Genomic DNA, 25,654 nt, shown 5'->3' with positions numbered 1-25,654 from the left:
GTCAATAGCCTTAAGCAACTACAAGATCAGTGAAAGGACAGAACAACAAAGTTTACTCAAACTTTGCAACTTTATCTTTTAGAGGAAAACGTCTTTTTTGCTTTTTCATGTCTTCTCATAAGAGAGTTGTTTTTATCCCCTTTATTTTACAATAGAAAACTATTTTCTATAACTTTAACAGAGGGATCTGTACCTTTTCAACATGCAGCTCAATGCTCATTTCAGTCACTTAGAAATCATAGTATTTATCTCAGTTCTTGCTCCACTACGCTTCCCAGACTTGGTTGGATAACAAATTTCTCTTCTAAAGCTTTGATACAAGTTTAAAATCTAACATGTTACAACATTTTTCACATTTAACTATTTAAGCTCTGAATAAACCTGTTCAGTGTTTCTTTATTAGGCAAAAATAAATAAATAAATAAAAACTAGCATGAAGTAGTTTATATTTATCTCAGAGACTTCAGATACCAATTACAATAATTAATTTTATAGACACAAAATAAGCACACAGAGATGCTTCCATTATAAAATAATGCAGATTTCAATCAAAATTTGATCTTAATATGTTACTTTATTGATAAAATTGCACAGAAACTCTTCTAGGAAGCCCAATTTTTTCTACTTTACTATTATCATCAAGTGGCAAATACAATTCATTTCCAACATATTAAAGCAGAGTTTTATACATACTGTGCCTTACCTTGACATTTTGGGGGTGGATCTTCAAAAAGCAAGTGGGAATTAAGCTTACACATAAGCTCTGCTTTTCCAATCAGTGTGTACCCGGGTAGGCAGCGATACTTCACAATATCACCTAAAAAAATCGAATAAAAAGACTCTTTAGGTCACCAAAATACATTAGATAATTATTTCAACAACTTTTATTTTTTGATATTTAAGTGGTACCTTGAACGTTTGTACTTATTGCCGATTTTCAGATTTTTTTTTATTAGTGAAACAAAAAATAAACCCAAAAAAATATTTGAAATAAACCATCCTGTCCAATTAAGGTCTTGCAAAGAACAGCGAAAAAAAAAAAATCCAGAATAAAAACAGAAGAATTTATTTATTCCATGCTTGAAAAGACGAATTCGAAACTATAATTTGTACACAAATATCAACATTTCCACAAATACTAAGACAGAGTTTTAAAATGGCTTTTATAGATGCCTTGAAGCATATTTAGATTTTATTTTGTTCAATGACAAACGGGAGATTTGCTTAAAATGAATATATGACATTTAAATTCTAAATGTTTTGCATCTCTTTAAAGTATGTTTAAGATTTCTAATTGATCAATTCTTCTTTCTTGTTTTCCTTCTGATTGCTGATGCTTTTTTAACTTCAAGAGTTCAGTTTGACAGGTTTGAAATCTCAAAAGCCTTCCAGTAGATTCAATTCTATATATATTTCAAACCTTTTTGACAAGACTCAGACCAAACTTTGTTTGAACTAAACAAACACAAACACTCACTTTAGCCCTAAGCTTACTTAAAGATTTATACCTTTGTAACATCAAAGGAAAAAACCTTTTGCCTGCTTAGGGCTGTTTAAACCATTATCTCATCTAAAGTTTTGCACAACTTTGTTCTGAAAAATATGTTTCCAGGTCCAGAATATGTTGCCAACACTGCAACCACTGACGTAATGCTGTCCTGTAGTGTTCCTCCTCCAGGCTGTGTGTGGGATTTTCCCTTCAGCCCAAAGTGGGGGTTTGAAAAGAACTGTTTGTGTAACTGTAGGCCCACGACAAACTGGCAACATGCAATTCTCAATCATGTTAAAATGTGAAATCCTGATTAAAGGACACGAATGCAAATTGACTTTGATCCCTTAAGAGATACTGAAAGTGGAAGAAAGATTATATGTCAAGCTTTTCAACATTTCCTACTTAAAAATGTGCACATTTTAGTTTGAATGTTACTTTTAAATTTTAGTTTAAAGGAAAGACTTAAAACTTTTAAAATAAGACAGAAAAAAATCCAAAGTCTTGTTGGAGCTAAGTGATTCCATATTATGGGAAAAGTTTGTAGCACTAAAATAGAATTAATAATTTGCAATCTGTTGAAAGAGCCTGAAGAAGGAAAAAAAGTTAATTCTTCTATAAATCTTGTATAAATTGATTTGAGAAATTCTATGGAGAAGTTTTTATAAAAACAGCTAACTGTTAAAACCTCGTCCTATTTTACCTTCAATATTTAAAAACCTCATTTGACAGCCCATCATTCGTAGTTACCAAGAGCCATTCTCACGTAGCCCTATATTCAGCTGAAATTGAATTCCTACTTTGATTTAATTTGATTTCATCCAGCTGCACAGACAATAATGAATTTCTCTCTCTCCCTCTTTCTCTCTGACTTATAATACATATAACTCTATATTCTTTCTTGTACTTTAAGTGAAAACCGTCTTAGCACTACTGTATGAGAAAGTAGCTCTTACAATTTAGCATGTTGCTGCTACCAGAGGTGCACACAATCAGTGCCATGGAAAATCAGTTAGGGCTGTTGTGAACCAATATTTAATTAATCAAATAACCTGCTGATTATTTTGATGATTAATCGAGTAATGAAAATAAAATAACAGCAGTATTAAGATTGGAGATCAATATAGGTCCGAATTTTCATATCTGTGCATTCCTAACAATTACTTTTCTGTAGCTTAGAAAATTGTTGCACAATAGCTCATTTTTTAAGTCAAACTATACGAGAATAACACAAATCTGAAATTATACTTAAGTTAATAATAAAAAACAACATCAGGTTCACAAAGACACTTCTAAACAACTGGAATATTCCAGTTTTAGTTCATCTTCAGTCAATTAGAAAGATCAACTCCACTCAGAAAATCCAGAATTTATTTAACAGACCTCAATCAACTAAAGACATTGTATTAAACAAATGTCTTTAGAGACCGTCTGAGCTTCTCAAAGCAATATCATGTCTTAAATTCATGTGATGTTTGTGTGAGAGTGTTGACTGATAAAAACAGGGAAACCCCTGGAAAAAACCTTCTTCAGTCTTTTAGTTTTCAAAATGTGACCGTAGGGGTGTTGACCTGACCTCAGCCGTGTCAACAGTCGAATGATGGGCTGTCAAATGTCTTTTTTAATGCTTAGAGCTTTAAGACTTAGCCTCCTGAAGTAAATGTCTAGCAGCTTGGGAGGTTGTGTTTAGGTGACATGACCTGGCGCCCACTCACCACAGGGCGCCAGGTCATGGAAAGAGCAATTCAGATACAGAAAGCCAGTAGCTCAGCAGGCAGATTTGTCTTTTAATCAGAAGGTTGCTAGGGTGGAGTTAAACTTCCTAAGGTTATGTGCAGATGTGCTGTTAGATTTAATAAATACAAAACACTTGTTACACAATGGGCTTTTCACTTTGTCTTAAATCAAAGTAATTGATTATTGATCAAAATTTTAAACTCATTTTGGTTTCTCACAACGAAATAAAAATGGTCATTGGAAATGTAAATACATGTTATGTAAGCAAAGAGAGCAGCATAAAATTAAACAGAGCTGACAAATATTACAGTTTAACCACCTTAATGTTTATTGAGAACTGATGTAGCCAAACTTAACTTGTAGATTACACTGAATTGTATCCTCAGACTATTTGGTGCAACACTTGGTCTCCTTCATGGTGATGATTCTGATTAAAGCTGTCTCAATAATTAGGTTAGAAAAATAGAGATATGGTGTGGATTACAAAATGCTGAAATAGATTAGACTTTATGCCGCTGTGTGCCTGATGATGGTTAACTGCATTTCCTCCTCTTATGGTAAAAATAAAGTAAAATCTAAGACAAAGATGAGTTTCATTTTTCTAAATATGCCAGTCTAAATGCGGACTATCCCCTGGTACTCATGTTAACGCCTCTGCATCTTCTCTAACGGAGAAGCCACAGAACCAGAGAGGACACTTCTATTATAATAGTAATTGTGTAGTAGTAAAACATAACAATTGTTGTCATCTTCTATAGATTATGCGTGGTATTTACCAAGTATTGTGATTATTTTTTACAATAAAAAACCTGCAGAAAATGAGTCACAACAAATCCGATTGCGTACAATATTTGGTTGTTATCTCACTGTGTACCAGATCAAATAAAGCCGATAAAAGTGATTTAATCTGAAAAGTGACCAGAACAATTTAATTTAGAATTCACTGCATGTATATATTTTTTCTCTTTTACATTATCAGATCAAGTAAGAGCATTGCAGGTTTTCTAGTAAATCCTGAATACAAAAGAAACATCTTTAAGGACTACTACCTATGTGAAAGTCCTCATCTTCATAGATCATCTCTGCATTCTCCACAATAGGAGGAAGTGGGCATTTCTTCAGACGATAAGCTGGGGGAAAAAAAGGTAGAGAAAAAATCTTATGTGGCAGATTACAGAGCAACAAAAAATATGCAACATTACTGTGCATATGTTTCTTTAATAAAGTGTGGGAACCTTTGTGCAATCCCTGTAAAAGATTACTATTTTTATTCATGTGTTTTTATTTTCCTAATGCTGTTGTCATTAGACACCACGAAAATCCCAAAGAAGGACTGTTCTTATAGATAGTTGATCTCATCCAATATTTAGTTTTAGATTAGGTTTATCATACAGTCACAAAATTACTATTTAGAGGATATACATAAAATGATTTATCAATATATTAATAATAACATACCCTAGTTTACTGCTCACGTAGTCAGAATAAAATGTTTAAATAAATAAACACTTTATTTAAACTTTTATCTGAATAAATATTTAAATAATTAAAATAATCTGCCCAACGTAACAACAGATGTGTTTTTATCTTTTATCTTCATCTTAATTGAAAACAGAGATCAAGAGAGTTTACATCCTTTCTCAAAACTTGGAGCACAAAATTTGACTGAATCTGTGCCTGTAACATAACATGATTTAAAATGGTGATTTTTAAACAGTAACAACAGATAAATTCTGCAGGGACTATAATGAAAACCAGTAAATCTGGCTTTATCAAGTTCAGTGCTTTCACAGTTAAGAAGACAGTTTGGCAGAGAGGCAGGCAGATAGAGAAAAAACATGAAAATAAAAAATAAAAATGTAGGAGCATTGACTTACCATGGAAGTTAAGGATAAAGAATCCTCCAGTAGAGAAGTCAGAATGAAAGCGAACCAAGACCTTTGAGCTGGAACTGTAGGCCGACTCTAATGCTGTGTTACCACTGAAGACTCCCAGCTGGGGACTAGAGGTATCAGGCCCATCCCTTAAAAGCGAGAAGAATAGAAAAACTGTTTACACTCAAACTGGTAGAGAACAAATCTGAAACATTGAAAGGAATTAAATGTATTGTAAAGGTCTATAGGCAATTAGGATTTGAAATTGAAGGCAATGAAGAAATGACACGAGGACATGAAAATGAGGATGACCAAATGGTTAAAGGGGAGAGAGTCGGCCAAAAAGACTGGCGTTTCTGTAGCTGCTGCTTGGAAATGCCAACCCAGAAGACGAGGATGTACTGCAAAGAGCTCTGGCTTCTAACTCAAGCTGTTTATGGTAAGCACCGGGTTCAGATCAAAATATTTTCTCAAATATATTGGAAGGGTGTGTTACAAAGACTTAAGGATGCTTCATTGTCACTTTGAGCATCCATTAATTGTCTTCCAAATTGTTTTGATTTTGCATTAGCTCCTGCTAATGGTTTTAGCTCCAGCTAATAGTAAACAGTTTAGTTGTTTCAGTGGACGACTCCTGTGAAACAGTACCTCTTTTAAAGATATTGAGTTTTCTCAGAATTGTTATTACATAAATTGCTAGGTTTCTTAAGTCATCACAGTGTTATTCTATGTAAGTTATATATCCAACATTATCTGTAAGAGCCCCTCTTCAGTTTACTTGATAGTGAAACATATTTAAAAACTTTGCTTCTGACATGAATTGCTCCTGACAAGTATAAAATTCAAAGAACAAAACAAAATACAGTTTATGTCAGTGTTTGCCTGGAGATTAAGGGTAAACAAGAGGGATCAGTGTGAACTTCTTGTTATATGCTTCATTGTTTGACAGATTTAATTAGAGTGTTAGAGATAAAGCAAACAGTCAGCGTTGGTAAAACAAAACTTTGAAAAATCCACACGCTTGTTAACAAAGAAGGAAGGAAGAATCTTTCAGCACTTCCTATATTTTTTCATAAATTTTTTAAACCAATTTCAAACAAATTTATTGAACAGAGATTAAAGGCTTTACTTCACTCATTAAATATTGAATGTTGCTGAAAGGTTACATTTCCTATGGTTTCTAAATGACCAGTTTTAGTCTTTAATGAACATGCCATTGGATTAAAAAAGGGTTTTAAAATTTTAATTCATGAGGAGGGCCTGGGATCTCTTGCCTCCTCAATAATTCAGTCTTCTGAAGGTGTTGGAGCTCATTTAACATTATAAAATTCTGCTATTTAGTTGCTTTATAGGAAAGGAAAGTCAACATTTGGTGGTTTTATTTTTTTCCCCTACATAGCTAAACAAATTAAATTTATTTAAATAAATCAAAGACAAATATATATATCTACATCTATATATATATATATAGATGTAGATATATATATATATATATATATATATATATATATAGATATAGATATATATATATAGATATATATACACATACACCACCAAGCATGCACACACACCTACACAACACACACATACATATATATTTTATATATATAAAAACCTTGTCCTTCAACTGTTGTTTTTTTCTTTATACTGTGATCCTGGATCTGCTGCCTACTGTGCTGTTTCACTGATATTAGGCAAAAGTCCAAATGCAACTGGTTAAAGACCACGGGGACAGTTAGCAGCTCCTCACATCTGGATGCATATGCTGTCACATAACACCCCAGAGAAAACAAGGCAGGCACACATCTGTGTTGTGTTAACATGATGTAATAAAGCACAGCCTAATTAAATCCACTATGCAGAAAGAATAATGAAAGTTTACGCTTGGAGTTTTTGCTAAATTTGTTGAAAGAATTTGTTCAAATAAATCGTAACACAAATATTTGAATGCATAAGTAGATTTAATTTTATGTAACCTGCTCAGCCAGTTTATTTAAAAAACTAATCAATTAAACTTAAGTTTTTAAAATTCTAACACATCTTTATTGGACCATCCCTAATATATTTTAAGATTAAACAATTAAAGGTTTAAAATGCTTATACATGCCATTTCCTGCCACACTTTAAGTGGACCTGAAATCAGAAAACCTTTCAAAAAATGTCAAATCATGGTACAGCCGCATTCCACATCTTAAGATCAGAGTTCGATGTGTTCTTACTTTTCTGCTTTTATAATGCAATTAATGAAACCAATCCCCATTACAGAAGCTATGTTTATTAGAAAATATTCTGTCTGTGCACATAATCTAAATCAAACCAAATCGAAATTGGATACAAGTCTTCTGAGTGCCAACCTTCCACATGAAACGTACATTTATGTTTGTCAAGATTAATTACTCATATTGAAAATAAAAGCAGTAGATAACTGATTGTAATATGAGGTATCTTTGCCAGTTGATTCCATTTACGTAAAAATAATTGCAAATGCAGTGGGCCTTTGCGCCAGGACCTCTAAATCTGTCTGAAACCTTGGAGGGTTGATGGTGATGGTATTCCACCGGGTCTGCGAAAAGCTCTCCTCTCTCAAGTGTCAGCCCCCAGTAGCTTCCAAATATATTCATGAAATACAGCAGGACTGAGCCATCATGTGTGTACTCATCCCACATTACCGAGCTCTTTTGGTGGCGTCCATATATGGATGCAATTTCATAATTTAGTTCCAAATGAAATGTACCAAAAAACACATCAATCACAAAAATCAATTTGCAGCAGCAAAATAACTCAGTGCAGAGCCTCTCCATGGCTAAATGCAAGGTTCTATGAGCTGGCCAGATTGAAAAACCAGAAGCCACATAGTGTGAATTCATTGCTTCCCCCTTCGCCTGCAGCTACTTACTCCCCAGAGCGCATTGCTTGAACCTGAAAATAAAAGCCAAGTACCAAGTCAACCCGTCTAAAAGCAAACTTACAACACCTGCTCAATCCTAATTTCCTTTCTGATAAATCTGTTGTTCATCTTGATTTTTGACAGGCTGTGCATGATGCACGGCCTAGCTGCTCTGAAATCTTGTCAGATCCAGTTGAGTCCTGTTCGATTTGTGAATCCAGATCTGCCACTCCATTCATTACATTTCCCAAACCCCACTGACTCTCATCATTACTTTCAGAGTTCTCAAATCCTCTCTGGGCCTACATCTGGACATAGTGCTGACTTAGATTGAATTGGTCAGTGTTCCCATTGTAAATGCATTACTCTCACAGTCCTTGTATTGCACTCTTACCTCCACACTGAATCCCATCTATACAGCAGTAGAGGTTATATACTGATTGCAGAGTGTACACATGTCTATGTATTAGGTTTAAGGACATACATCTGCTAGAAACATGCATTATACCAATTTAAACAGCATATCATTTTACAATAAATTGTTTTGAGACTTAAAAACAATTCTGGTGCATGCCATTGTAAAGCCAAGACAGTTTCTCAATAACGTATGATGAAAGATAATAAAGAAAACCAGCATTAGACATCCTGTGGGGTTAGAGAACATTAAGTGCATCCCACGAGTTTAAGAACGTTTAGATTCTATCAGGCGGCATTTCCATTACAGCTGAACAGGGAATGGGTGAATACATTCTAAACAGATCTGTCAGTAATGCAAAAACTGTAGGATGAATCCAATACATCCACATGTATCTGTCTATGGTGTGAGTGAACGCAATGAATGAGTGTGAATTTCCCAAGACTTACCAGACAGCAATATAATCTGTGACTGGCTCTGTCTGCAGCAAAGTGAAGTTGATGTAAACCCCGTGGCCATGGGGAACGCTGATGAGCCAGCTGCAGTCTTGGGAGTTGGGGTATTCGTTGGGGTACTGAGGTGAATAGATGGTCCCATTCTCAGCTGTCATATTATATCCGCAAGGAGCTGTAAGAAGCAGAATTATGAGACTGTCAGGTTGAAAAATTGAAAAAAGAACGAAGAGACAGGAGTTACTGTTAAACTGCAGAAGGTGAGGCATATGATTAATCTTGAAATCTTTCTTTGTGATTGAGGCACAACCAACCATTTCCATAGTGACTCCAGAACAAAACAGGGAAAAGTCAAAGGTTAATTTATGAAATTAAACCATCAAAGTTAAACTCTATTTAGCTCCAAACAAATTAGAAACAATAATACATATATTTACACCCTTCTTAATCAATGTTTTCACTAGTACTTTGATGACTTATCTTTAGCAATTATGTCAAAATCATTCATGTTGCAAGGCCTTCTACACCTCAGCATCATATTTAGCTCCCTTTACTTACCGTAGCCTATAGCAGATTTTAGACAGCGCTGTGACTGAGCCACTCCAAATTTTTATTATTATTTCCAGTCTGAAGAAACTTATTGGTAAAATTAAAATATTTTAAACCTAAATCTGCCAGCGATATAAATAGGTTTGGGCTTAGTTGTACCATTATCCTCCACTTTGCTGAAGTAGGATTCAATGAGACCCTCACAAGTAAGACATTCAAAGCTTGACAGCAATCAGGCTTCACAACAGGATAGTCCCAGTGACTTGACTGAGCAATGAATGCAGATATATTTCTCATATCTGTTTGGTTTGGTTCAGTTGAAATACTCATGGGGTATTTCCAAGACGTTGCCCAGGAAGTATGGCAAATCACTTAAACATATTATCATAAAAGCCTTCAGGGATTAATTGGGATGAATTGGGATTCCTGAAGCAGCAGAAAGGTACAAGGTGACAAGATAAACAGCAGCTTCAGTGGCTAGGAAAGCCAGGACTTAGACATGGAAGAAATTAATGTTCTGGAAAACCTTTTAGCAATTTAAAAACAAAAAGCAGTCAAAAATATGTGAATGCTTTGGTATGGGAACTGCTGACTCAGACTGAGAATACTGTCAAATAGTGCAGAAAGACTTTGAGGAGCCCCTTAATTTGTTCCACATGCCCTCCTTGGAAGAGGCTGTGCATGAAAGCGCAGGAGAAAGTTATTTCATCAGAATAGCCCAAGTCCTTGAGGAAAAAACATGTAATGAAATTTGTCTGGATAAAAGGATTTGAGATGGTTGTAATGTTCAGTTCAGATAGGAAGAATCTCATTCTATCTGAAATGTATATTTCTACCATAAGGAAATATTTTATCAATATTTGGTTTGAAAAACCTCCTTCTTTATTAAATGTTAGAATAGCTCACAGTCTTGCTTGTGGCAAGATATTTTAAGACCCACGTTTCAGATAGACCAGGGCTTGCTTGTTTGGTCTGGACCAGAGTCTGGATGAGATTCTAGACTTGTGAACAAAGTCTACTACCCAAAAAATAAACCACGCCATGTAAAAAATGGACCACACAGATCTAAAGTGAAAGAAACCTATGAAATTACGTTGTTATAACAACTTTGGCACTAAAGACATGTTCACTTTGAAATATTCCAAAGAACATATTGAATGAGTTATAGTTTCCTCAAGATGAACGTGGTGGACAGCTGAAATTTAACTCTCACTTAGATTGAGTTTGATTTAATCCAGTTTTTCTTACCCTCACAACGGGGAAAAGGGTGATTCCATTTCCGATTTGTCCCATGGAGGCACGTTAGCACCTTGTGTCCAATCAAAACATAACCAGAGTAGCACTGAAAGGTTATTGATTGTCCAGCACTGTAGTCACTTTTGATAATGTCACCATTTGGGAAAGGAGAAGGATCCTGGCAGTTCTGAAGCTGATAAGCTAAAGATAAAAAAAAGAACATAGAAAGAAAAGTTACCATAGAAATAGCAATTGACTTCGCATTATTCTTGGTTTTGGTAATTGGAACAGAAAAATATGCTACTGATTAATAATCAGATAGTTAAGGTAAACATACACATATTACACAACAAGTACTAAGAGCAACTTTTCTCTCTAATGTGAACATATGTGCATAACATGTCAGCACTTGGTAGAGGAAATGCCAGGAAATGCTTGTCTATTAAGGGCATATTTTTCTCTACATGGGTGCCATGGCAAGTGAAGCCTTTCCATTAAGTGTGCCTTTCACAGTAAAAGGAGGTGACTGACATTACAGTCCTGCTACCACAAAGGGTGACATAACAAGTGGCACCTAAAAGCACTTGAAAGAACTCGCACAACTCACACAAGGTCATCTTAAACACAGTCTCTAGTGCTCTGCAGTCGTCTGAATCACAGAAAGCATGTTTGGTAAAAGTAAGATCTAAAACTTAGGAAGAATCTGATGGCATATTACAGGCTGAAAACATTTTCAGAATAGTTTGTGTTACCAAAAACTACCGTATGTGGAACAATGTGATATTAAAACAATATCCACAAAGCAGTCCCAACTATTACGGCTAAGACTTGGAAATTCAAAAGTATAAAATCAATTTGAGAAAAGCAGTAATCAGAAGTTTGGATATAATGTATGTAGGCCAGATGAAATGCTTGAAGACGCAGTAGAACTTACAGTTTGGATATTACAACCAACATTTTGGCTTCAACTAACTCCAGGAACAACTTTCATAATTTTTGTGTTGAAAAGTGCACTTATCAGCAGTGCAACGTCAGCGTGCCAATGCCTATAACTAGAATTAGAACTTCCTTAAGCTTTTATATGCCACACTTGGGTTCAAATGGTAGAGTATGGGTACATTTTCCCAGTATGTTTACAGTCACATTTTTGGCTTGAGCACTTATCCGGCTCCGGTTGCACAGGTGTGTACACAGATATGCAGTTTCACGACCTCTTAAGCTTTAAACACCTGAGATTGCATGTGATGTAGAATGGCACTGGAATGAAGGTACACTCTGCTTGGGTTGTAATCACGAGGTTCTGTGTGTGCTGTAGCCTCCTGCCAAAGAATATTGCTGTCAGGTGTCATTGGGTGTTACTCATTGTGCAGAAGGATTTTGGCACCCCTCAAACATAAAAGTAGGAGGAGGGTGACAGGTGTTACAGTATTAGGGCACTTTCTGTTGCAGAGAATAAGAAAGAAATTAAGATGTGTACATAAATGTGCATTAGCTTATGTGTAAGTAAGCCTTGTTCTACTTATCCTGGCATACAGGCCCATAATGCATCTCTCGTGTCTTTGAAGTGAAACACTGAGGGCTACAAGTAAAGCCTGCTGGACATGATGCCAGTCTCTCAAGGGTTTACTGGCAATCCATCTTTTTTAATGATGAACGAAAAGCCACAAGGTTTTTAAAGTCTTTAGCATGACTCATCCAGGGATCAAAGCTCGAAACCTCATAGCAATATGTGTTTTTTCATCCCATAAATCATTTCTTTGAGTTGCCAGGCTTTGTAATTTGGCTGCTAGGTTAGGAGTTCTTAATTTATTCTAAGCCTTTAAGAAGACCATTTTTTTTCCCTTAATCATTTGGACAACCACTGTCTCCCACTACCTACCACCAAATGAGAACAACAATAATAGCAGACATATTTTGAATTCAGTCTTCAGTCAGTTTTTGTGGTCGTTTCTCAAAGCATACCTTAAAAATGATGGCAACTTACCCTGGTAGATCAATCTGAACCCTGGCCTGTTCTCTGAGTGGTCACTGTAGAAGTGAATGATTGTCAGGTGAGTAGTGCTCATCAATGGTGGTGGAATCTGTGAGCCTGTGAATTGACCAATGAGAGCAGAGCTGTGTTGTGGTCCGGCACGGACTTCAAGAAAGTCATGGTTGTCCTCCGAGGAGAAGTTTTGGAACTGAATATGGGCTCCTAGTAAACAAGCACAAAAGGTACATGTTCAAAACCAGAAAAAGAGAAAATAAAAACACTAACAAACAACAGAGCACACGATAATATCAAAGAAATCAATACTAATATTTATGCATGAAGTCACATGCCAGGTGACTTATGCTGAATAGGTCTAAAGAAAACACAGCTATCTCCAATATCTTAAAGATCAATACATATGCTGTATTAAGCCCCTTAACCATCACCCTCAAAACACTTACATATTGTCAATGGGTCTGTTAGGACACCAGTGTCATAATGACGCTGGTGTATTTGAAATGGCAAATGTTCTCATTTGCCATTTTAATATTTATAACAAAGTAGTCTTTATAATCATTTGGGTAAACATGTGCCAAGGTGTTTGCAGCAGTCTGCATGTATGTTTACAATGTGGTGAGTCACCAACTCGCATATGAAAAATCTATGGCAGAATTTGCACTAAAAAAGCATTTCTATGCTTCCCATATAAGCCACAAAATATACCTAAAATGACATGTTCTTTCAAGAAATGTTTCTTCATCCAATAAAGCCTAACTCACCATATCCAGCTGGCAGGGTGATTTGCCAGGTGCAGTCCAGGTTTCCAGGGTAGTTGCCAGGAAAACCTGGACTGAGGATGACACCACTCATCTCAGATAGGACCCCACCGCAGCGTGCTGGCAATGAGTGAACATAAAACATTGTTTATAAGTGTGAAATACACTCTAGGGATTGTTGCTTTTATCCTCAACAAATGTGCACATGAATGAGCTGCAAAATGTTTACAAAGTACTAAAATGTGTGCTGTAAAACTTGAATCAACAAAAAAGGAGGTGCTGTTAAAGCACATTGTTAAATAAATCTTGATATGTGAACAACAAGTTTTGCAAGAATTGTCTAAAAAGAGCTCCTGAAGCTACTGAATAATCCAATCCTAAACACAAACATGACCTTAATAAAGGTCAGAAACACTAACTTTCCAAAGCGCAAATTCTGTTAGTGCTTGCACCATCTTACACCATTATTCGACCAACAGCTGAACTCACATCAATGGAGAAATTTCTTGGTTTCAAAAACTTTGTTGTAAACTTAAAAAAATATACTAATGTAATAAAAAAATATATATAAAAAAATATTTCATCCTTACCTCAGAAAGATGAATAATAAAGACTTTTTTAAGCAGATCTATATAGGGCATTCATTCATCATATAGTTGTTTTTCTTTCTGTTGTGTGGATGTACAAAAGTTCTAGATGTACCTCTCAGTTCTAGCACATTGCCATGTAATATTCTGTAAAGTTTGTGCCTGCAGGACATCATTTCCTTCGCAATACAGAAATAATTCATAAAACAATGTAGCCCACAATAAAATGTGTTTGTGTTTGTCTGGGCAATACCTATGCAAAGAGGTGGTGGGTAGTTCCACCGACGAACAGTCCCAGGCATGCAAGAAATGTGTGAATGACCCTGAAAAAGATAATCCAGTGTCTTAGATTCATCAAATAAAAATAATGTGAAAGATGTGCTTTTATCATCAATACATTCATTTTATACTCTAGAAAAACATGAATAGAGTTGAAAGATGATATTTAGATAAAATGTTTTGTTTGCTTTCTTATTTAGAACAATCAGGATTACCAAAACATCTATATTTGCTCAATGCTAGAATAATGACAGAATTCTTCCCTGGGGTTCTTAAAATCGTTTGCTGGAATTTTGGCTAATTTCTTCTGACAGAGCTGGTGTAGCTGAGTCAGGTTTGTACCATTTTAGCTCTGTCAAATAAGTGACTGAAATCATGGCTTTTATGATGGTCACCCAAAAACACCCTTTGATGTTATTAAGCTATTTTATAACTTATTTTATGGTATTCCTAGAATGCCTATCCAGACAGAAGACTCATACTATATGTACCAAGCATTGTTTTTTTCTGGCTGTTGTTCTGAGATGATCCTTTAATATGTGAGTGTATTGTTCTTTCCTTATAATGCCCAGTCCTTCCTGCCACACCCTTACCTCAGATTTTGGACTATTGGCTTCTTCTTTGCTGAATTATATTTAATTTAAAGTTGGTAGAGTGCTTATTTAACTAAACATAAAGCTACCTGGTTTCATACTGTCTTTTTTGCTGCTGTTCTGCTGGTTATCTCCTTAAACAGTCTGTCTTTCGTGCTTCCAGAATAGCATCATGGCTGGACATTAGATTATGCATGTGTTTCAGGTGTTGCCCTAAATACATTAACATATGGATCTCCCCAGTAAAATCAGATGTTGCAAAAAAACTTCTTTAAAATAAATTTCTTTCTCATCGTAATTTTATGATTTTATGCGATTATTCATTGTTGCTGACCACTTTACACACATGACTCATGATTACAGTGTGGAGAAAAATGTACTTTTAACAAAGACGTGTAATTTAAATAACATAATAATTAAACATCACAGGGTTAGTGTGTATGTTGTGTGATTATTACCTGTAGTGTGTAACCAGGTTCACAAATGAAAGCTACCACCTCATTCACCATGTATCTGTCTCCTGTTTTTATGCCATTTGCTGGGATCATTGGTTCAGGACAAGTGGTCAGCCCAACCGCTACAACAAAGAAGAAAAACAAAAAACAAAACAGGTTTTTTTTTATTTTTATTATTCCCCCCAAAATTTTAATGTAAGTTGATTTTTTTTTTTTCCTGAACATTGCTATGCCCCTGGGTTAAAAACCATTTACCTGAAAAAGTAAATGATATGATCATTAATTCTTAAAATTATATGCAGAAAAACCTACATTTTAGTATCAAAAAAAGCAATTTGTTATGTGTAAAAACAGCAGGAAAATCTTATCTATTTCATTTTTCTCCATTCATAGGAATTTGACCTTTTCTCAAGACTTTATTTGTAGCACACTTCCTACTGGTTTACATATGTATATAACATTTATTTACTATATCACACAGGTTAATTACATTTTTTTTAAAATAAACAAACTTATGAGAAGAATTGAGAAAGTTGTATTTATTATTTTTTAACAAATTCCCCAACATAAATTGACAACATTTTAGATTTGATAAGTACTTTAACAAAGTAAAGTTTTAGAAGATAATAGCCTGGCAGTGGATTTGTATTCCCAGCACAAAATAGGTTAAACACATCTCTAATAAGTCTGACTGCAGCAGACCCTCAGACCAGTAGAAGTGTATCTGCACATTTGTGTGCGAGTGCGTTTGGGTGTGCATGTGGAAACATCCGCAGGAGGCTACCCTAGAGCTGTTACCATGGCAGCACATGGGTGGAAAATAGGAAGGAAAGAGGAAAGGAAAGAAGGATGGAATCAAGAGAGGAAAGGAGGGAAAGATGAGGAACTGTTTGTGTGTGATGCTTGTGTCACTGGTCATGTTGGTTCATTATCTGCATTCCTGCCATCAAAGGGCTGTGATCCAACGGTGCCCATACACACAAATAATCAGGCGTGCACATCCAGGTGGCCCGTAGCACCCCTGAATGACATTTGTGAGTCTGCGTGGATGAGTGATTTTTACATGAGTCTGCTTGCTAAGGGGGAATAAGGGGGATTTAAATTTTTAAAGGGACTATAAGTGGAAAAGCTGTGTGAGGCTTAACAAACACACACACAAACAAACACAGTCAGTGTATTATTAGGCAGAGCATCAGTGGGCTGTCATGACGACTGATCAATGAAACTATTCCATTTGGCTGACCATCTTTCTCTCTCTTCTGCCAACACACAGTAAGTCCTGACTATGTGAGGGTGGTCATGCCCAGTAAACTACTGACAGCACCACAAAACATCCCACCAGGACTACTCTACTCCTGCTGGACACTGTCAGCAGTTAAGGCTAACTGACTGGATTTACTACACTTCCATTTTAGCTTATGAGAGGGCAGACAAACAAGAGAGACATTTCCCCTCATCCTTAGATGATCAGCGTAGAATGTGATGAACATCACTGCCAGAATCATTCACATGTCTCATGATAGAACATCTACAACAATCTGTGCCGCAGAAAGAACACAATGTAGTGCGGCGCCAACTGTGAACTATCATCTCAAAACAACTAAAAGTTGACTAATCTCTAAAAATGTGTTTTAGAAGAAAAACAAGTTCAATATGGTGATGAAGAGCTCTGTATAGAATCTCTTCAACATATCTAGACTTGCATTTTGCAGTTGTTGAAGTCGTCATTTTGAGAAAAAGTAGCACCTGCTACCTTCAAGAAACAATTGATGACTGTATTGTAGTTACACTGTGTATAGCTGCTGCAATTTAAGAGTTGTAGTTACTTCTACTTTTCTCTTGCCTTAGTTTAGTTTTCGACTACAAACAACCATAGTCAGAAACTACATTTATAATATATGGGTGTGGATAGATCAGCCCAAGATTACTGATATCCATGGCACATTTAGATTTTAAATTTAAATTTCCTCGTACATGCCTCGTTTATACAGATGGGAACACTATGTTGTCACAAAATATCAAAACAATTTCCAAATGAGTTCAAAATGAATTATTCTCAAACATGAGCAACATCTTTTTCACATTTCTAAAACATAAACTGTGCTTAAGTTAAGTTAATGTTGCACAATCTGTTTATCTAGGTATTGGCCATCACAAACTAATAATCATGTTGAAGTAGCTAAAGCTCCAGAGAAAAGATTAAATTGGCTCTTTGAACAACAAGTTATGTAGTCACTGTGGTTTAAAGTAATTTACTGTGAGAAATTCTGAAAGAAATACGTGCAACAATGAGTTCACTCACCCTGGAAAGTTTATATATGAAAGAAAGAGCTACCTTTTATCTGTTAAGAGATAACAAGAAGAAATCCTTTGTTTGAATACTTTCATCAGGCAGACAAACTCTTCTGAGTCATTAAGTTCTTAACAGTGAGGAGGTTATTCGCTTTCTAGCATTTTTATTTAGAGAAGAAAAACTCCCTCAAATTCATCCCACTTCTGTTGATAACAGCTTTAAAAATGACTATATCAAGTTATTTCTACAGACATGCAGACCTTCTTGACTGTTCAAAAGTAAAACTTTTATAAGTTACCATCCATTTTGGATCCAATTAATCTACATTTAAATAGAGCATGCAACTCTTCTTTAGAACTTAAAGAGTTTGCAAATAATCAAAGACCCAGAAATCCTAAGCAGTAAAGGCTTTGACTTTCTCCCATTAACATTAAACATGTTAATAGGAAAATCACCCAATATTTACATTGAAAAAGTGTGGTGTGCATTTGTACAGCCCTCTGAATCAATACTTTTTTGAAACACATTATGATGCAATTCGTGTGGGTTTCTACTAGCTTTGGGCATCAAGGCACTGAATGTTTTCTTCTTTGCAAAACAGCTAAACCTCAGTCAGGGTATGTAGTTGTGGTTTAATAACACCTAATTTTCCTTACTTCAAAACTTCAAGACCTAGCCAGTATTTTCCTTGATCTTCATGATGCCATTTGTTAACTAATTATTTCTAACAAACCCCTGAGGGCCACGTAGAATGTGCACATAGAATACATTACACACAGGTAAACTCTTTTTAACATTTAGTTTTGAGAGTGATTGCTTGTAATTTTATTTAAGGACATTAGAGTAAAAGGAGGTGAATAAAATTGCACATCACACTATTTGATATTTTATTTTTTAACATTTAGCTGCCGCTTCACATTTTTTGACATCTATCACTTTAGTTTTTGTTAAGTGCTTTGACGTTTGTAGTTGTAGCATTACAACATGTAAAAGTTTCCATGGATATCAGTTATGGAGATGATGGGCAGTAAGCCACAGTACATTTAGGACTAGAATAAATTAGCATGTCTCTTGAGTCATGCTGCTACAGCTGAGGAATGTAACATGCTGTTATTACAGTCTGTATCCCCCAATCTGTATATATCATAAGTTCTGTCACTAGCATTTTCTTAGTTTAATGGCAGATGAGTTGGTCTACCTTTCCTCTCATCTAAAACGTGCAACTAATTTAAGGCAGATGTACAATACTCCTGAGTTTGGTACTTTTGCCAGTTTCTACTAAAATTAACTGCCTTTCTGTTGTTGGTATTGACCAACATAGGAGACATACTATCAACAACAAGTCAGTAAGTCTGGCTGGTTAAAATCACAGCTCTTCTCAATAAAATCTATTTCAAATCAATAAACAGAAAGAGTTGCCATCACTCAAGGACTACAACTGATTTACTTGTTAAAAAAAATAAAATATGTAAACTATATAATACAATAAAATTGTGGTGTTTGGTTTGTCATAGTTATGTCAATTCTACTTTTAAGTTTCCTTAAAGCCCTTGAACTCTAATTGTGGGCCTGGTAATAAAAGCTAAGCTAGAAAGCTCAGAATAATACCATTCAAAACTACAATGAAGCAAAAATATAGGACAAATAAAAACACAGTCTTCTAGGTTTTCATTCCTAGTAATGGCATGTCACAGAGATGCCAAAAACACTGATATGAATGCGTGCACCCACCTATAAATCAGAACACCGCGAAATGCTCATTCATACACACTAAAACTCTCACATATTCTCATAGAAGGGGACATGTTCATTGATCTAGAAGTGATTCTAAGCTAAAACAAGTACAAAGTACTGAAAAGCACAGCTATGCCCTGACAGGTGTGTAAATGCATGATGGTAATGCCCGTGTCCATACCTGTTTGGTCTGCGTAGTTGTGTAGCTATGTGCCTTCTTATTCACTGGATTTATGTGCATGCCTGGCACAGGCAAAGAAAATCTGTGTTTGCGTCTGAGCCTACATGAATTTGTTTGTGTCCCTCCAGGTGAGCATTGTGTGTGTGTGTGCTAGAACCCATGCTCAGCATGTGTGTGTGCTCTCGGGCAATACCAGTTCAGGTCACTGACTCTCGTTATTTGATGTTGAAGTTTTGGCAGCAGTATTGTGTGTTTGTGTACATTTCTAGTTAGAGAGAACACAATTTTATAGTTCCTTTGAAGCTTTATATCATCAAGCATTTCCTTTTTGAAGCCAATCAATCTCCATTAACTTACTCTTATATTCCAGGTGAAAGCCTGCTGCTACCACACTGATGTCACTCTGAAAGTGCAGGAGTAGCTGATTGGATGTTGAGTTCAGTAGAGCAGGAGCTGTTGTTCCTACACAACACAGACACACAAAAAACATTACAATATTGTACAAGCTAAGTCTGTCAGTATTATTTAACATGTTAGTATTGCTTTGAAGTCAAGCTTACAATACTCAAAGGTTGTCTCAAAAATCATCTTAGGGATTCTTTGTCATATACTAGAGATTTTTTTCCATAGATATGCATAGGCTGTTTATGTTGTATCAAAATCCAGTCTAGAAGGCAGTGAAGGGTCAAGAGCCTAAATACATTTCAGAGTTTGTTGCTGAAGATGAACATCCCTCGGGTAAGGAGAGACCTATTCTTTTTGTGTTTCAAGGATGAGAAGTCAATGAGGGATGACCAAAAAAGGACAAAGATTATTAGAATTATTATTTTTATTCCTATCATATTTTAGTTTTTTCATTTGCTTAAATTTTGCAATACTCGTATGCCTTTCTTTTATTGTGTCTCATTATTGTATGCTTTCATGTGATACTTCATGTCTCTCTTTGACGTATGAGGTCTTTCTGTATTTCTTTCCCTTTGTTTTTCTGGTAAATGACTTGAATTACCCAGTAGTGAAGGTGCTATATAAACAAACTTCCTGACTTTTCTTAAAATAGACAGTTAACAGTCACCTCAGATTTAAAACATTACCCTTTCAAAATAATTGCACAGTGTTTCTCATTCGACCATGTAAATTGGCCTTTTTTAAATGTGTGACTCATGACGCTGTAAGCATAAAGAAACTCAAAACAAATTTAAACATCAAGGGAAATCTTATCTATAAATTAATGTGTGCTATTTTTTAATGTGCTCCTTTTTTATAACTTGTGCATATATTAAGAAAAAAGAAGAAAATTACAAATATTTTCAAAAGCGTAATCTGGTGATGAAAGAATAACACTCTAGTCACATTCTGAGCACCCTCAAGTGACAAATGCAGAAGATATTGGGTGAATTTATCAAAGGGAAGGTCGTGTATTTCAAATGAAGCAGCTCTGATCATTCAGTATCCCAAGATAAGGAAATTTTCATTGGTGTAGACAAAGTGTTTGCATAGCACACCATGAGAGTGTATAATATCAACGGCTCATCACTGTGACATTGTCATTCAAGGTGTCTCATAGTGTAAGACGAATGTTACAAAAAAAGATAAATCTGGCTGTTATACAAAAAGTTTTAGCTGAAAAACAAAAGCCCCACCCAATATTTTCAGGATAAAACTGCTTTGCCACAAATGATAAGATTTAAGCTCGTTTTAATCCAAACACTTAATTGTTGGGAATAAATTCATTTTTCTATTTGTATTAATAGTGTGATAATATGACATTATACTATTCATGTGGTAAAAGTCAATGAAACTCATGCACAGTCTGCAGTCTGTGCTTAAATCTGAAACACAAAAATAACCACTGAAAACTGCACATAATTTTTCTATCTATGTCCAAAAAGCATTCTAAAGAGAAGCAGTTTTATCTGCCTGACTAAAGGTGCTCAGTGGTCAGCATTAGATCGACATGGTTGTAGAAGCCAGCTCCCAGGTGTATCCTTTATAAAAGGGTACAGTTATATATGAAATTCCTGTGTGTGTGTGTGTGCGTGTGTGTGTGTGTGTTGCCCTATATGTGGCATGACTTATGTGAGGTATAGCTGTGAGACAGATATGTGCTTGGGGCAGGGCACAAGGGAAACTCTACATGAAATTGTAAAAGGTTATACTTTATTAGTGACTCCCTCCTTAGTGTCACTCTTTCTCTATCATTTTTATAATTTCTATTGTTCACTATTCGAGGTTAGAACTATACCAAACATTTATATTTTTACAATGCTAAACAATTATTGTGTGTCTCTTTGGTTAAGGACTAATCATGTGCTATACAGCCTATTTTGTTTTGTATGTCATCTGCAGTTTTATACATCTGACCTATGTGCTTGACCAGTCAAGCTGTCATACCTGAAAAGGATCCCAGTTTTGGAGCTGTCATGTCCCCTCCATCATAGATCTCCAGAGAGTCCCAGTTGTGTTCTGTTGCAAACGTCATAACTTGGATCTAACAAGTAAACAACAATAATCACTGAACAAAACAGTCTGCAAGTTTACAACAATCCTGCACAACTGGTGCATTAAAGAGCGACAGTCTAACTGCATACATATGTGTGTACCTGTATTCCTGCTCCTTCACTGACATGGATCCTCCACAGACAGTTTAGAGCATTAGGGTACGGCTCAGGATAACCAGGAGACAATATTGTACCTCGACGTTCAGTCAAATTGCCACTGCAGGGAACTAAAATGGAGGCATAAAATATGAATTTTTGGCATAATTTATACACTAAGTAGTTTTTAATTAGGACAGGATGATGGAATGTAGCCTAAAATAAAAAACCCCCCAAAAACATAAAGATGTTTTGAACGGAGCAAGAATACATAAAATTATTTACGTGTTTGCAAAATGCCAGCTCTCAACAGTGAAAGGTTTCACATCAGCATAGATAAAGTTTGCTAAAACTGCAGTGAAAATGCAGTTTTATCATTATTGTTTACCAATAATGATAGACAATCATTATTGCCTATTGCAATATGATTAACCAAGGCAAAACTCCCTAATATGTTAAGTAATGTTTTCATTTCTCTTTATGTAAAGTCACTTCTCAGACCTCATTGGTGTCCAACCTGTTCTCTCATTAGCAGTGCTATAACGTCATTTTTTCTTCTGGAAATGCTGTAAAAATGTATATCTGAGTTTTTCCACATATTGTTTATTAAATTTAATGTTAATTAAAGAATGTCAAGCCTTTTTACTACTTCTATAACAACATAACTAAAGTATCCTGTGAAATTCTAAATATTTTAGAACAGAGAGGAAATTCCAAAATTTCTAAGCCTTTCAACAAATTACATTTGTTGAAAGTCATATAATTTTTTTGTTTCAGTAGTTCGTTGGTCAAAATTCTGTGATTCCTACAACCTGATGGTCTTTTGTGTAATTTCTGACTTATTTAATCAAAATCCAGTGGCAAAATTTATTTTGGAGGTGTGGATTTGCTAGCTACAGTCTTAATATTATGCAGGTCTGATCTCCTCACCTATACATGTAGGTGTCGATGCGTTCCATTGTGCGAGGGCACCTGGTACAGCCTGGCATCGAATTGCGCTGGATCCTTTTAAAAGATACCCAGGACTGCACTCGAAGCGGACAACGGAGCCTGCTGAGAACTCTGAGCCAATTCGTCTGCCATACCGAGGCTCTGGCACTGAGCTGCACTGATTGTCACTTGTGCGAGGCACAGCTGCAACGAAGAAATAAGTTCAATTGTATCGAAAGAGAATAATTAAAGCAACAATTAAATACATTAGTAAGAAGGTTTTCAGACTCATATGATTTTATGTAATATTGTCAAAAAAGTAACTGAATTTTGGAGTTTTAAAACCCACAAACTTACTGAGGGTAAAAACTGACATATAATTGTGAGAAATCAATCTACACAAAATAGAAGTTTTAACATTTTTATAATAGTAAAACATATGTATTTTCCAATTATATTTACTTTAGTGAGATGCATCAGTATTTAAGTGAGGAAAACATATTGCAACTAAGAAATAAACAGTAATGAGTTACCTTGGTAGACAAAATGAAAGCCTTTAGCTGACTGGCCACTCTTGGCATTGAAGCGAAGCATGATCTGATTGGATGTTGCCAGCGGCAAAGTCTCTCCTGAAACAATTACACACGCACAAACATGATTTTTAAATTAAAGTAAAAAACTGAAACCAGCATAAATGTGTCTTTTAAACATTAGTTTTAAGAGGAATGCTAAGCATTAAATAGCATTTTATAAATCAAGTAATGCGACAGTTTTATATAAACATTCATGCACACACAACAGCAGTGGCACACTGTTTAACACTAAGTACTTACCCAACTGTCTACACTTAACTACACTGGTCTATTCTGGTTATTTTTCAGCAGATATCCTTATATATTTTCCTTTTATGGTTGAATATGAACATTGCACACCATTTAACAGTCACACACAGATTTAAAGGAAAAAAACACAAAGTCAGACAGAGGAAGTAACAGTAATAAATGAGGCAAATGTGGCCTGGTGTGGCTGACATTTAGAATCATCATTAGCACTGTCATGATGTGTGCATGTGCGCGTGTGTGCGGTATGCGTGGGCTTTATAGACGTGCTTGTGTGTTAATTTGTTTCCGTGCCAAGATAATCAACCAGTTAGATGGAACAATGCAATACAAAGCTGTTTGCCCCTTTATATGTGTAGGGGTGTGTATGGGTGTGTGTGTGTAGGTGTATGTAAGAATGATACAGATAACATTATTTTCTATAGCCTGCTGTGTTTGATTGTTTTCCATTCTAAAAACAGAAAACACAAACCGCAATGAATTCAGGAATAAGTCACACATCTGAATGCTATTCAAGCTGGCTCTTGTCCTATTTAAATGAATTGTACCTGAAAACATAATGATTTAAATTGCAGCATAATTTCTGAAAGAAACCTCGACATCTACAAAAACTAAAAAGTGTTCATAATGCCACAAGCATAAAGATATCGGATCTCTAAAGATTATTTACAATTTATCATTTTTTGCTTCTATGATCAAACTATTTGGCACCTAAACCGCTGAAGCAAGGTTTCTGAGCTGGAGTCCAATCTTTTGATGAACACAAAATTGATGTACACATGATCTCCAGAGAGGGAAATCTAATGTCACATTCATGGATATTTCCCTGCAGTGTGCCTGCTAGCAATGACACAGAAACTTATATATGAAGTAAAACTCAAAAGCAATGACATCACAGTTCGCCATGAGCAATGTTAATCAATATTTCCTCATATTACATTCCTCAAATTTTGTGATATGCATCGATTTTGCAACAGCTGTCAGATTTAATCAATGCACGGTGTGTTACTGTGCAATGATTCAAAGCTCTGCCAAGCTTGGATGACTCAAAGTTGGAGGCTATGCAAACCCATGGAGGGTTCAGCTCCTGTACTGCAGATCGTGCCGTACCACTGAGACTCTCTGAGCTGCTGATTTCTTCTTGTGAAGACATCCCATAATAGATTTTCACCAAATAAATCACTGTCAAATAAATTGCAATAACGACTGGTGTGACCCCATTCTATAGTTAAGGAGGCTATTTTTTTTCCCTACACACATTTTCATGAATAACCCTTTTTAAATTTTATTAAATATTTTATCCTTTTAACCTTATTGTACATGTGTGCAATGGCAATGAACTCAACTAATTTCAATAAAGGTAAGGAGGATTAAAGAAAATAATACAGAAAAAGAAATGTCACGACTGAATAGGTACTTTTCCATAACACAATACCTTTACAACTATAGAGAGCATGCTAGCAGTTCAGCTGCAAGGTTGACAATACTGTGTAAACACATTGAAGTCTCTCACCTGTGTGAGGTTTAGACCTAGAACTAGTCAACATACTCACCCGAATGGGATCCAGCCAGGGAGCTGAGCAGTCGAGCATTTTCATTGGCTCCATCAAAAAGCTCCACTGAGTCATTCATTGCCGTCTGGAAAACAGCAAACTGACCAAATACCACTGGAAATGTCAGAGAAGAAAATACAGAGAGGAAAAAAAAACACCTTATTATTACCTTTATTAGAATAACTTATTTATTAGTACAACCACGTTCAGTGTAGAAAATGAAGCACTT

At 35.5% G+C, this 25,654-nt stretch overlaps 1 protein-coding gene across 1 annotated transcript in view; it reads right to left on the bottom strand.

Annotated features, from left to right (window-relative positions):
• The window catches only part of LOC122842636 (CUB and sushi domain-containing protein 1-like), a 415,097-nt gene that overhangs the window by 52,184 nt on the left and 337,259 nt on the right, over positions 1-25,654 (bottom strand). The window contains exons 34-48 of the mRNA XM_044136693.1: positions 25,426-25,539; positions 23,567-23,662; positions 23,034-23,237; positions 22,110-22,234; positions 21,901-21,997; positions 19,867-19,971; positions 15,305-15,423; positions 14,228-14,297; positions 13,391-13,507; positions 12,624-12,833; positions 10,652-10,840; positions 8,852-9,029; positions 5,104-5,249; positions 4,276-4,356; positions 704-817 (exon numbers count right to left, since the gene is read on the bottom strand). Coding sequence (XP_043992628.1) covers positions 704-817; positions 4,276-4,356; positions 5,104-5,249; positions 8,852-9,029; positions 10,652-10,840; positions 12,624-12,833; positions 13,391-13,507; positions 14,228-14,297; positions 15,305-15,423; positions 19,867-19,971; positions 21,901-21,997; positions 22,110-22,234; positions 23,034-23,237; positions 23,567-23,662; positions 25,426-25,539 — 1,965 coding nt within the window. The remainder of the gene's footprint in view (positions 1-703; positions 818-4,275; positions 4,357-5,103; positions 5,250-8,851; positions 9,030-10,651; positions 10,841-12,623; positions 12,834-13,390; positions 13,508-14,227; positions 14,298-15,304; positions 15,424-19,866; positions 19,972-21,900; positions 21,998-22,109; positions 22,235-23,033; positions 23,238-23,566; positions 23,663-25,425; positions 25,540-25,654) is intronic.

Source organism: Gambusia affinis, linkage group LG02 (genome assembly GCF_019740435.1).
Source record: "Gambusia affinis linkage group LG02, SWU_Gaff_1.0, whole genome shotgun sequence".
Taxonomy (NCBI): Eukaryota; Metazoa; Chordata; class Actinopteri; order Cyprinodontiformes; family Poeciliidae; genus Gambusia; species Gambusia affinis.
Note: the sequence above shows the minus strand (reverse complement) of the source record. Positions and strands in the feature narration are given on the sequence as shown.